The sequence below is a fragment of the Sorex fumeus genome, unplaced genomic scaffold (assembly GCF_029834395.1).
Source record: "Sorex fumeus unplaced genomic scaffold, SorFum_2.1 ptg000043l, whole genome shotgun sequence".
Taxonomy (NCBI): domain Eukaryota; kingdom Metazoa; phylum Chordata; class Mammalia; order Eulipotyphla; family Soricidae; genus Sorex; species Sorex fumeus.
Genome location: NW_026606100.1, coordinates 9834918 through 9847651, shown reverse-complemented (window position 1 = coordinate 9847651; position 12734 = coordinate 9834918). Strand labels below are relative to the sequence as shown.

At 38.0% G+C, this 12734-nt stretch overlaps 1 protein-coding gene across 2 annotated transcripts in view; it reads left to right on the top strand.

The window, feature by feature from the left end:
* A1CF (APOBEC1 complementation factor) overlaps nucleotides 1–12734 on the top strand; it is an 87660-nt gene that overhangs the window by 48368 nt on the left and 26558 nt on the right. For both annotated transcript variants that reach the window (XM_056120632.1, XM_056120631.1), the window contains exons 5-6: nucleotides 4322–4560; nucleotides 12247–12411. In XM_056120632.1, coding sequence (XP_055976607.1) covers nucleotides 4322–4560; nucleotides 12247–12411 — 404 coding nt within the window. The remainder of the gene's footprint in view (nucleotides 1–4321; nucleotides 4561–12246; nucleotides 12412–12734) is intronic.

Genomic DNA, 12734 nt, shown 5'->3' with positions numbered 1-12734 from the left:
TCATTGTTTTCATCAACAAAGTGTATATAATGATACTTCATAGTTTTTATTGTGGGGTAAAGATTTTTGAAAGTACATCCTAGGTTTAGAATGTACTAACAAGTTGCTAATAAATTATAAAACTCATATTTGCTTATGTTAATAATACTCAAATGAGTTTTTCATGTTTCTATAAATGAGATGTATCTTTAAATTGGATTAACAATATTGTATCTTAAATTTGATGAGAATAGAGTTAGTTTCTCTCTTTCTTATAGAAGTTAGAAATAAATTTAAATATAAATTTACATTTATATTTAAATAAATATAAATCCCAAATAAATTCCTTACCTTATAATTATATCAATCAGTCAATTCCTGAGTCATTCTCTTTAAACACAAAAGATGAACTGAATTTGTCAGGGGTTAGTTGTCCAGTACAACAGTTCCAAGGCTGTATTCTGGAACACGTCTTGGAGGAAATATAAAGGAGGCTCCCCCACCCCTCTCGCACAGGTCTTCTTGGATCCCAAGAAGCCTGGTCAGGTAAGTTGAGGATTGTTAGACATGAGAATCGAGAGAGCTGAAGTTTAACTCAAAGTCCTTTGGATAAATTATCATCCATTTTATTCTTAGCTCCTGATCACACAGGAGTCTCAATCATATAGAATAATAAATACTAAGGTGCACAAATATTTTCATAAAGCTATTTAATATTAGAGTTATATAGTTTCAAGGACTGGAAAATTCTCCACTCTAGTATTTTGTGAAAATTTAAAAGCAAGGATCTGAGCTGGAGAGATAGTCTAGTCAGGCACTGGCCTTGCAAAGGCTGACCTGGCTTCCAACCCCAGCACTCCAAGCCTGCCAAGAGTGATCACTAAGTGCAGAGCCAAGAGTAAGCCTTGAGCACCACTGGTATAGTTGTTCCACTCCCACAAAAAAAGCAAGGATTATTCCAAAAATGGCTTTAAGTTTGAGATAGGTATAGCATTAACTCTCTAGGAAAGCAGACTTCACTCTAGGTTTGCTTAATGTTTTGGTGCCCATAGGGCCTATGAACAGTCTTTGAATATTGCGTGTTATAAATAATGAGGGCTGGAGCGATAGCACAGCGGGTAGGGCGTTCGCCTTACACGCCGCCAACATGGCCGACCCGAGTTTGATTCCTCCGCCCCTCTCGGAGAGCCCGGCAAGCTACCAAGAGTATTCGATATGCCAGACACAGTAACAACAAAGTCTCCAATGGAGAAGTTACTGGGCCCGCTCGAGCAAATCGACGATCAACGGGAGGGCCTTTACCTTTTACCTTATAAATAATGAATACAGTCTACCATGTTCACTGATAAATTACAGAATTTCTCTCTGACTTTATGTTTTTTCATCCATAAAAACAGAGATAATTATATACCATTCCCCTGGAGGGGTGGTAAAAAGATTGGATAATGCACTACAACTTAGTACCTAACATAGGAGATGCTCTACAAACGCTTACTGATGTCTAGAAGTGATTGTGTTGTGTAGGAGGAGAAATAAGAGAGAATTAAGACAAAGCATTTGAGAAGAGAAAGTTGTTGGTCAAAATTTCACCCAAGTTCAGAGTGTAAGTCAAAAGCCTAGTGATGGCACAAAGGTAAAGGACAGACATCTCAAACCTATTTTACCTATTCCCAATCTCTGTGGGGTCTATCCTGTCAAAAGAACCCAGACTCACTTTGAATTTTCTTCTAGCTGCTCTCTTCTCAGGGGATGGATAAGATTCTCATCTGGAAAAGACCCATATTTGTCCTGCCATCCTCCTTCACATCAAATATTTGCTGAGCACTGTCTAAATGCCTGCTCTGAAGACATTAAAGCTGTGCTCTTAGCTTTTGAGAGGTGGTTCTTTGTCTCCAATGAGTTCTGGGAAAGGTGCCTGACAAACCGCTCAGATTTTATGAAGGATACAAACTCTCTAGACTCCCCCTACTGATGACTGAAGCCTATCCAAACCCATAGTTATAATATATATATGTAATTTCTAAAGAGATGTACTGTAAAAGAGGAGCTTTAAGCAAATTTCTTGTGCTAAAAGATCATTTTGTCAGCCTTTCCCTGAACTTCCCTTTCCCCAAAGAAAAACTCAGGCAGCATTTGAAAAACAGAGACACACCTGCCCATGTCTGATTTGTGGTCCTTGGTTCTTTAGAAAAGCATAGGAAAAACTATGAAAATGGCCCAGTGCTCTTCTGAGTGCCTGGATTCTCATACCACAGCAAGCAACTGGTTCCAAGAAATTTGAGCTCTTTCCCACTTACCTAAGCGCTTCCTTTCATGAAGAGTTTCTGTTAAGAAAATTTTATCTTCTTTTAACTGAGGAAACATGGTTTGCAATTATGCTAATATTTATGCATGAGAAGTGAATGTTACTGCACTAACAGAAGTGCCAAAAATTCTTCACCTGGTCCTTCCTCCCCCTTTCCCTCTCCCCACACCAACTCCCCCTGTCCCTCACATGCCCCCTCAGCTGGCAAACTTGGTTCTACTGTCATTTTAAATAATTGCACTAATGCCAAACCATACATTCTAATTCACAACAGCTGAAAAATAGCAAAAAAAATCACAAAAGAATAAAAGCTAAAGACTCTCCTCCAGAACCAGTGCCTTGAGAAAACCACTGCTGATTTTTCACTCTTTGGAGATTTTAATAGAACTGTCTTCTCATCACTAATTTTTTATCTCCACTAAAACCTCGCAGCACACTGTGAACTTTTAAAAAAATAAAACAAAACATGATATTTACTATTTTCATGATTGCAGAGCATTCTATGGTATGGGAAGCCCATTTTCTATTTCCCAGTGATTATCAGAGAGGTGTATTATCAGCTACCCTGTGAGACATTTACAAAGGTTCAGAAGTATTTTGGGATGACCCAATGGGTGGCCATTTACACTCAGTGGGCAGGGATGACAAACCACCTATAGTATATAATGTGAAAATGGCCAACCCCAAGGTTAGCATCACCTCAGCTCAGGTACATTAAAGCCATTCTGTATCGTTTGCTCATTTCCCATTAGAAGCTATTTTAAATCATAACAACAAATATTCTTTTACAAAAACGTTGTTGCTCTCTTTATTTCCTTAGGTAACTTTTTCAAAAACAACATTATTTGCTTAAGGGATCTGCATATCTGTTTTAGGTAGGTTCTTGATAGGTTCTGACAAAAGTACCCCAGAAAAGTTTAATTATTCTACACTCTGCAAATGGGCACATCCCAACTTGCTAAAGAGTTATACAGTAGAAGCAACAGGGACTAAACTAAGGTTCTAGAGACAGAATTCATCCCTTAAAATCTATGAAAATGTGAACAAGTGACTGGGAGTATCAAATTCTACACAGAAAATGGAAATAAACACATATTGACCCATCTGATGACCACCTTATGTAGGTAAAATAATATAACATAAACACTTACTCGTTATAAGTGTTTATAACATAAACACTTACTTGTTATATCGTGTTACAATAGTTTGTATAGTGGGGTGAAAGTAGCACCAGGGATTTAGAAAGTTAAAAGTGCCCTGAGGAGCAGGTGTCAAATCTGGACTGCACTGGGGCACGGTAAGGGTTAAAAATAACCAGTGACTCCATATCTAGTCTAAAGACAATAGTAGAAGCTATTGGACTTCAAATGACTTCTATTTTTTTAAAAAAAAATGAGCCTAGGGCATAACAAATGTTCAATGGCAGCATATCCTGAAAGTTGGGTGACAGAACTGAGTTTACCAAAAAAGTGATATGAGGTAGGAGGTGGCCTTGAAACACTGCAGGGCGCTGATGCGGGTGGTGGCTGTGGTGTTGGAACACTGTATTCCTGGAACGCTATTATTAGCAGTTTTGCAAATCATAATGACTAAATTAAAAAGGATTTTGTTTGGGGGTCATCTCCAGTAGTGCTCAGAGCTCACTCCTGACTTTGTAACAAGGAATCCCTTCTAGTGGGGCTTGGGGGACCACAAGAGGTGCTGGGGTCAAGCCAGTGTGGGGTCAAGTGTAAGGAAAGTGCTTTAATTCATGTGCTATCTCTCCAGTCCATGATAATTTAAATTTTCTCATGTAGAGTCAGTGTGGATAGATCTTCTAAATTCTCAAAAGCAACCACAACTGGTACAAAAATACTATAAAAAAAAAAAGGAAAATCAAGCATTCCATATCTGCAGGTCGTATCTGGTTTAGAGATTTTCAGCCTCTGCCTTAATAAAACATAATGAGACAAGATTCTCATCAATAAAGTTCCTGCTCTTTCTCATCAATAAAGTTCCTGCTCATTCTCATCAATAAAGCTTCTGCTTTCTTCGCAGAAATGGGAGACTCTTGGGGGTGTGTGCCAGTGTGGACAACTGTCGATTGTTTGTCGGGGGAATTCCAAAAACCAAAAAAAGGGAAGAAATTTTATCAGAGATGAAGAAAGTCACTGAAGGAGTTGTTGATGTCATCGTCTACCCAAGTGCTGCAGATAAAACCAAAAACCGGGGCTTTGCCTTTGTGGAATATGAGAGTCATCGGGCAGCAGCCATGGCCAGGAGGAAACTTCTTCCAGGTCAGCACCCCTCCCACACCCAAGAGACTTCTAACTCCACCCGACCAATCGCAGCCGCCTATGTTCCTTGCACCAGTTGTTACTTTTAAATTTTCATTCTTATTTATACATTAAGGCCAACCCAGGTTCTATTCCTCCGCCCCTCTTGGAGAGCCCGGCAAGCTACCAAGAGTATCTCGCCCACTTGGCGAAGCCTGGCAAGCTACCCATGATGTATTCGATATGCCAAACACAGTGACAACAAGTCTCACAAGGGAGACGTTACTGAGCCCACTCAAGCATATCAATGAACAACAGGAGGACAGTGCTACAGTGCTACATTAAGTGCTAGTCAGTTTTCTGAAGCTTTAGACTAGTTCTGAAAAATAATTATCCTCTGCATTCTACTCATTCTGTTATATCTAAATTGATAGGTTCTGAAGAAATCTGGAACTTTAAGCTATAGTAACTATTATGAATCCTTACATTACTTTTCTTAAGGTCAAGCATTGTTGTTTTATGAAACTTTCTAAGCAGGCTTATTTAAAATGGGTTTCATTGTCCAGTATAAATGAATAAATAATTCTGCAAATGCTATATTATTCCAATGGTAATTGAGTTGCATTTTCTGTCCCTAGTGTCTACTCATTTCTACCCAATTTTATGAGTAAAAAGGGCTGGAGCGATAGCACAGCGGGTAGGGCGTTCGCCTTACAAGCGGCCAACATGGCCGACCCGAGTTCGATTCCTCCGCCCCTCTCGGAGAGCCCGGCAAGCTACCGAGAGTATTCGATATGCCAGACACAGTAACAACAAAGTCTCCAATGGAGACGTTACTGGGCCCGCTCGAGCAAATCGACGATCAACGGGAGGGCCTTTACCTTTACCTTATGAGTAAAAGTAATAGCTCATCATAGAAAATCAACTTTATTAGGTGCTTTGGCCACAAGGTAGGTCTCATTTGAGTAACTTCCATCATCTCCACCAAGTCACTTCTTCAGTCAGATCAATATAAGAAAAATTTTTGGAAGTCCCTCCTCATCACAAATTATTTGCTAAAACTGTTACAAACTAAGATGTTAGGTGAAGTTCAAAAATGATGGATTACAGTTTAGAAGCAAGATTTTCAAGAATGCTTGAAAATGTACTTGGAGAACTACCAGATTCAAAACCAAATAACAAAAAACAACAGCATCCAGAATAGTTTTGTACATGCTTAAAAATCAAGATAAGTCAATATCAGGATTAAGCCTGTAGAATTTTTTTTAAATTAGGAAATGACTTCTGAGCTTGTAGAAGATATTTTCAACATTTTCATGATGCATCACGAAATGAAAACACATAAATATTGGGAGCTACATATTTTTAAAGGAGACACTTCCATTCACTACTTCCTCTGCTCAAATGGTCAGATTATCTGAAAGGGTGAATATCTTCACTTAAACTCCCCATAGGGCATAGTTAGTCTCTCAGTAACCTAGCCTTAACATTTTCATTCTTCAACTCCTCTCTTATTCATCAGGAGTAGTTCTGCCACTGAAAAATTTCAGTTGATTCAGTTCTTGGGTGACCATTAATTATATGCAAATATGTACACAGATGGATCCAAACTTATGGTGGTTTGATTTAACAATTTTTCCACTCTATAATTATGCAAAAATACACACTCACTAAAACTGAATTGAATTTTTAACTAGGGAATCCCCTCTTTCAATTTCAGTATGATAAACTATTTGAGACAGTCAACATATGATTATAAAATATACTTTGTGTTGCAAGATATTTCCCAACTATGACTAACCTAAGTGTTCTAATCATATTTGAGATGGACTAAGAAAGTCTATGTTACTAGATTATCTATATTGTTATTTTGATTTTAAATGCTTTGACGTAAAATTAAAATTTTAGGCCCATTTTAGGACAAGAAAGATCTGTATTACAAATCTTAGACTAGTTTTCTCAAGATCTTATTTTTCTCCCAGTCCTTTTCTCTCTTTAATGTAATAAACCCTTTGCCTATTAGTTATTAGATATTTGCGTCCCCCCCAAATTATGTCATCCTTTCTTGACAATTGAGAATTAGATCTCTATCTTCTAAGGAATTGAATGGTTTCATTCACTCATCAGGTCATCAATACTATCCTACTCTTTGCTCTATAGGAGATAATCTCTGAGTCTGTCATTCAAGAATTTTCATCCATGACCCCAGACCCTTACAACTATATTTGTTTCCCTTTCCAAAACAAAAACAAAACTGCCTCCCTTTTTAAAAAAAATTTATTAGTAAAACACCATGAGGTCCAGTTGTAGATTCACAAATTTTTGTGCTTGCGTTTCAATTATACAATGATCGAACACCCATCCCTCCAACCAGTGCCCATTTTCCACCACCACGGGTCCCAATATCCCTCCCACCCCCCTTTCCCCCATCCCACCCTGCCTCTGTGGCAGGGCATTCTCTTTTGTTCTCTTTCTCCTTTTGGGTGTTGTGGTTTGCAAAAAAGGCATTGAGTGGCAATCATGTTTGCTCTATAGTCTACTTTCAGCATACTTCTCCCATCCTGAGAAGATCCTCCCAACACCCTTTATTTGGTGCTCCCTTCTCTATCTGAGCTCCCTTTTCCCCTAGAATGTGTGGCTGGCCTCCAAGCCATGGATCAAAACTCCTGGTACTAATCTCGGCCACTCTTGGGTGTTAGTCTCCTATTTTGTTACTTTATGTTCCCCAGATGAATGCAATCTTTCTATGTCTGTCCCTCTCTTTCTGACTCATTTCGCTTAACATGATACTTTCCATGTAGTACCACTTGTATGTAAACTTCATGATTTCGTCTTTTCTAACAGCTACATAATATACTCCATTGTGTAGATGTACCAAAGTTTCTTTAACCAGTCATCTGTTCTCAGGCACTCAGGTTTTTTCCAGATTCTGGAAAACTACCTCCCTTTTTATCAGAAAAAAAATTTTTTAACGTCCTTTTTAGTGCTATAGGCATTTCTGTCTTCTTTATTCCTAATTTTGTTAACCCCCAGCTACCCCCTAGCCCCCACATACACACACACTAGAATAATGGCTTTCTCCCTCTCTGCTTATAGTATACAAAGGCCCAAATCAGTCATCACTTTCTTGAAAACCTTGCTCCAACTTTTTGAGTCCACCTTAACCACTTTCATTTTCTGTTAAAACGGTCATTTGAAGAAGGGCTCAATAACAGAAGAGGGTTCTGAATGAGAGGAAGACTATTTTCAGGCTCCAATCAATCAGTAATCCTGAAGAATGTGAACATCCTATCATTTTATCCTTTCTTCAAGGACAAAAACATGTTGACCCACAGAAAGTGCTTCTGTTTTCTGTTTTGAATTTAGCAGACCAGGCAGGGCTAAGTCCCCAGGATTCAGAAACTCTGAAGCAGTTTGTGATGCTTCCACCTCCAAATCCCAACTTGTCCCTACAAATTACTCTTTGCTTAGGCTTCTATAGTAGGCTGCATTGCTCTCTCCATTCACTGTCCTTCACCACCATCCAAGGCAGCCCTCCTTGCCCATGGCTGCTTGAGTTGGCATCAGCTGAGTAGAATTATTTTCCAGTAAGATTTTCTTCAAACCACTTTATCAACATACTAACAATATGAGAAACAATAGGAAACTAAACAGAAAGAACAAATGATTTTATTTCTACTGAGGCCTGAAAGTAAAGTCTGTGAGTCATTTGGACATTCTCCCTATTACTTCACCATAGATTCCACAACAACAAAACAACAAAATGGATTTTGGTAACTGGAATCCTCTAGAGAGTCTGATTTTAAAGAATGGGGAGATCTTTAAGAAACACAAGGAACAAGAAGCTTTCCTTCTTAATTGATTCAGACTGGAGACAGAGAAAATTAATTTCACAAGAGATCTCTTGGCTCCTCGGCTACTCTATTAACAGCAGAGGCTGTCTACAAAAAAAAAATGCATTTTAGTTGAGGTGCCTATGGAACAGAACTATTGAATTCTCCTTGTAAAACCATCAAGGCATTTTCAGGATGCTCTGGACAACTGCTAGCTTGTGCTGGAATCACTTGGATGGCTTGTATAAGCACAGATTTCTTTTTTTTTATTAGTGAAACACCATGAGGTACAGTTTTAGATTTACAATTTTTTGTGCTTGGGTTTAGATTATACAATGATCAAATACCCATCCCTCCACCAGTGCCCATTTTCCACCACCATGGATAATATCCCTCCCACCCCCATCCCTCCCATCCCCCCTGCCTCTGTGGCAGGGCAATCCCTTGTGTTCTCTCTCTCCTTTTGGGTGTTGTGGTCTGCAAAAGAGGCATTGCGTGGCAAACATGTTCAGTCCATAGTCTACTTTCAACATGCATCTCCTCTCCTGGGAGGATCCTCCAAACACCCTTTATTTGGAAGCACAGATTTCTGAGTCACCACTCCCACCCCAAGTTACTGATTCAGCAGGTCTGGTGTGAAGCCTGATAATTAGCATCTATGTCAGGCACTCAGGATGCTTCTGCTCCTAGACTACCAGCTTGAGAACCATTGATTTAAATCAATGAGTGTCCATTATAAGCTGTAAATATTAGTCATCTGAGAAGGTATTTAAACATGATCAATCAAATTTTACCTTAAATATCAATGGCAGGGGATGGGCATAGAAATAGTAGAGTGGGTAGTATGTTTGCCTTGCACATGGCTGACTAGCACTGCATATGGTTCCCCAAGCACCCACAGTAGGACCCCTGAGTACACTCAGGAATAAACCCCAATCAAAGTCAAGTGTGGCCCTAAAACACAAACAAATAACTAAAATTTTTCTTCCCTCCTTTGAGGGAGCTTGACTGAAATTAAAATCAATGGGATCTACTTCTCTGGGATGAAGAACTTTTTTGTTTTTGCTTTTTGGGTAACACCTGGCGATGCACAGGGGTTATTCCTGGCTCTTCATTCCAGAGTTACTCCTAAAGGTGCTCAGGGGACCATATGGGATGCTGGTAATTGAACCCGGCTTGGCCGCATGCAAGGCAAACGCCCTACCCGCTTTGTTATCTCTCCAGCCCCTGGGATGTAGAATTTTTAAAAAAAAAAATTTTTAAGTTCCCAGATGATGTTATTAATCAACCATTGCTCTACCTTTTAGCTAATGATATTTGTCATTCAGCTGCAGGGATGAGCAATTGGAATGCCATGGGAACCATTCAGTATGAAAAAATCTCTTTCCATCAACAACATATATCTCTCTCCTTGAAAACAGAGGTACACAATTGCCTTACTGAAATTCCTAAGGTCTTTATAATATAATAATGTGACTGAGGACCAAATCACAACCACGACAATTATCAAAATAATCTCTGAGGGTAGAATCCAGATTTCAGTATTTTTGAGTCTATTTAGGTCATTTCAATGTGGTATCAACTGAGACTGCTCTAAAAGACATGAAAAGGAAAAAAATGCCTAATGGTTTCTCTCAGAGTATATATTTTGAGGACAGTAAACATACAAAAAATAGACCAAAAGCAAAACTTGAGAGTTCATTATTGAATTACTATTTAAAAACTATAAACTAAGAACCTTAGATGCTTAATCTTCTTTTTACTTTACAACACCCTAGAAAGTAGGTAATTTTATTATCCTTGTTTAAACAAGCAAAAAATGATGATTGTTTCTTAGCCAGAATCATTGTTCTAATGTATGAACTTTTCTGACTTCAAACCTTTATTCCTAAATCATTTGAACTTCACAGAGACATCTATGGAAATAACTATACTTTGTAGAAATTTCTCTGCTTTGCTGTGCCAATGAAGAAAAAAGGAAAAAGAGAATACTCTAGTACAGCAATTCTCAACTTGGTCATATATGAGGATTAACTGAAGAGCTTTTTAGAATTAGAAGGGGCCAAGAGATAGTGATGGAGTAATAATTTTTAATAGCAAATTCCCAGGTGAAAACCCAAAGCCCTGAGTTTTAGTAGTACTAATACTCATACTGTGAATAGTTTCAAATTACCAAGACCAACATCACCACTCAAAAAATTTTGCAAATTCAACAATTTCTTTTTGTAAGTAGATAGGAGATGGGCGTGTTCTGTCTTGAGAAACCCTCAGATTTTAGTTGTTTGTAAAGCGGTGTGTGTAACCAAGGCAGAAAATCACTAAACTACAAAAGCCAGGGTTACTTGGGAGTTTTAGGGGTCTAGCCATATGAAAAACAGCAAAATCTGCCTGATACATAGAAAACATGGAAATAAAACAAAACGAGTGGAAGGAAAAAGAGAAAGAAGGGGAGAACAGATGAGAAGAGTGAAGGAAATTTCCTCTGAAATGCAAACAAGGTAACCAGCTGGGATAGAAAGAACCAGCCTCTTAGGGTCAGTTCTTTGTTCTGATTTCAGAAGGCCAATGTCACAGAAGCTTTTACTGACTGCCTTTCAAAGGACACAAAGACAAATTTTGATTGGAAAATAACTGCCTCCCAGGTGTGATAAATAAACAATAAAACCTTCACCAATACTGGTGGGAAATGGGCACTGGTGGAGGGATGGGTATTTGATCATTGTATAATTGAAACCCAAGCACAAAAATTTGTAAGTCTACAACTGTACCTCATGATGTCTCACTAATAAAAATTTTTTTTAAAATTTTTTTAATTAAAAAAAAACCTTCACCAGTACTAAGACATTGTGATTTTTCTCTCTAAGACTTTTCATTGCTTCCAGAGGATAGCTTATTCTGGAACAACTGATAAAAATCCAGCAAGATTTCCCATCAGATTTAGAAACTGAGTTGGCTTCACTCTCTTCTCATCATTTCATCATTGTTCTGCAATGTCTAAGGACATAGAGAAACCAAAAACACAAGAGATAGAAAGAGGACCAGAAAAGTCTAACAGACCTACTCAAGCAATCCTAAATTCATTTCCTCTCCTGTAGAAATGAGAATGTCCTCCCATCCCCAGTGAGTCACTATCAGAGACACTGAGACATCTGGTAAACATAGTGTTAGTGCAAGACACTCAATAAATTGCAACATAATAATGAAAAAGCTATGTAGCCAGGGGTAACAAATCCTCTGCTAAACTACCTTAATCCCTCACCAGTTTCTTCCATTACTCTTTACCTCTTGTTAATTAGTATTAAGGAAAAAAAATCTGCGGATTCTCAGTTTTCCATTTCCTGATAGAAAGTCAAATGCAGGACTGATCAAGATTTGATCAAGTTTAAAAGAAAAATATGAAATTAGGGATGTCTCAGTCTGACTGACCCAGGCTCACACACCATTTTTTGTACAGTTCAGGGTTGGTGCCTGGCCCCAGAGATTCCAGCAGCATCACCGATATTTTCTAGGGACCTACTTATTGCTTCATGAAATCTACTCTATCTCTGGGTCCTAAATCTACTCATTTTCTTTTTCCCTTTGTCACCTTTAACAACAATCTTAACATCCAAATATGTCCACGGCTGCCTCATTTATAGTTCATTTCAACGACATCCTAGTTCTCTTTATAATCAATCATTAAAACAAGCTACTTGTCATATAGAATTGCCTAATAAGCAGTTCTTAAGTAATGTTCCTTAAAATCAAAAATCATCTCTTTTAATTTTGGTCTGCTTGCTCAGTCAAGATTCCAAAGATCTGCTTCGAATCATCAGTCTGAAAAGAGGTATCATCTGATTTCTCTATTAATCTTACTTGTGATCCTTTTCAACAGGAAGAATTCAGTTATGGGGCCATCCAATTGCAGTAGACTGGGCAGAACCAGAAGTAGAAGTCGATGAAGATACAATGTCATCAGTGAAAATACTATATGTGAGAAACCTAATGCTATCCACCTCTGAAGAAATGATTGAAAAAGAATTCAACAATATTAAGCCAGGTAGGATAACACACATTATTTTTTCAAAGAGTGTATTAAAAACAAAAATAATTTGAGATGACTTCTCATAGCCTTAAAGGAGGCAGATGTCATTTATATAATTTTCATTATTTCATGAAAACTACTAACCTATATTCATACCTTGTTTTCTAAAGAGGGATTCATGTTCTTATATAGTTATCAACATTATAATTTATCTAAATGTTTATTTAATACTGATTTTCTTTACTAAACTACATATTCTATCCATTTTCTTTTTTGCTCCCATATCCTTCCCATCCCTGTCTCTATGATTGTGTGCATTAGATGCTCAATAAATATTT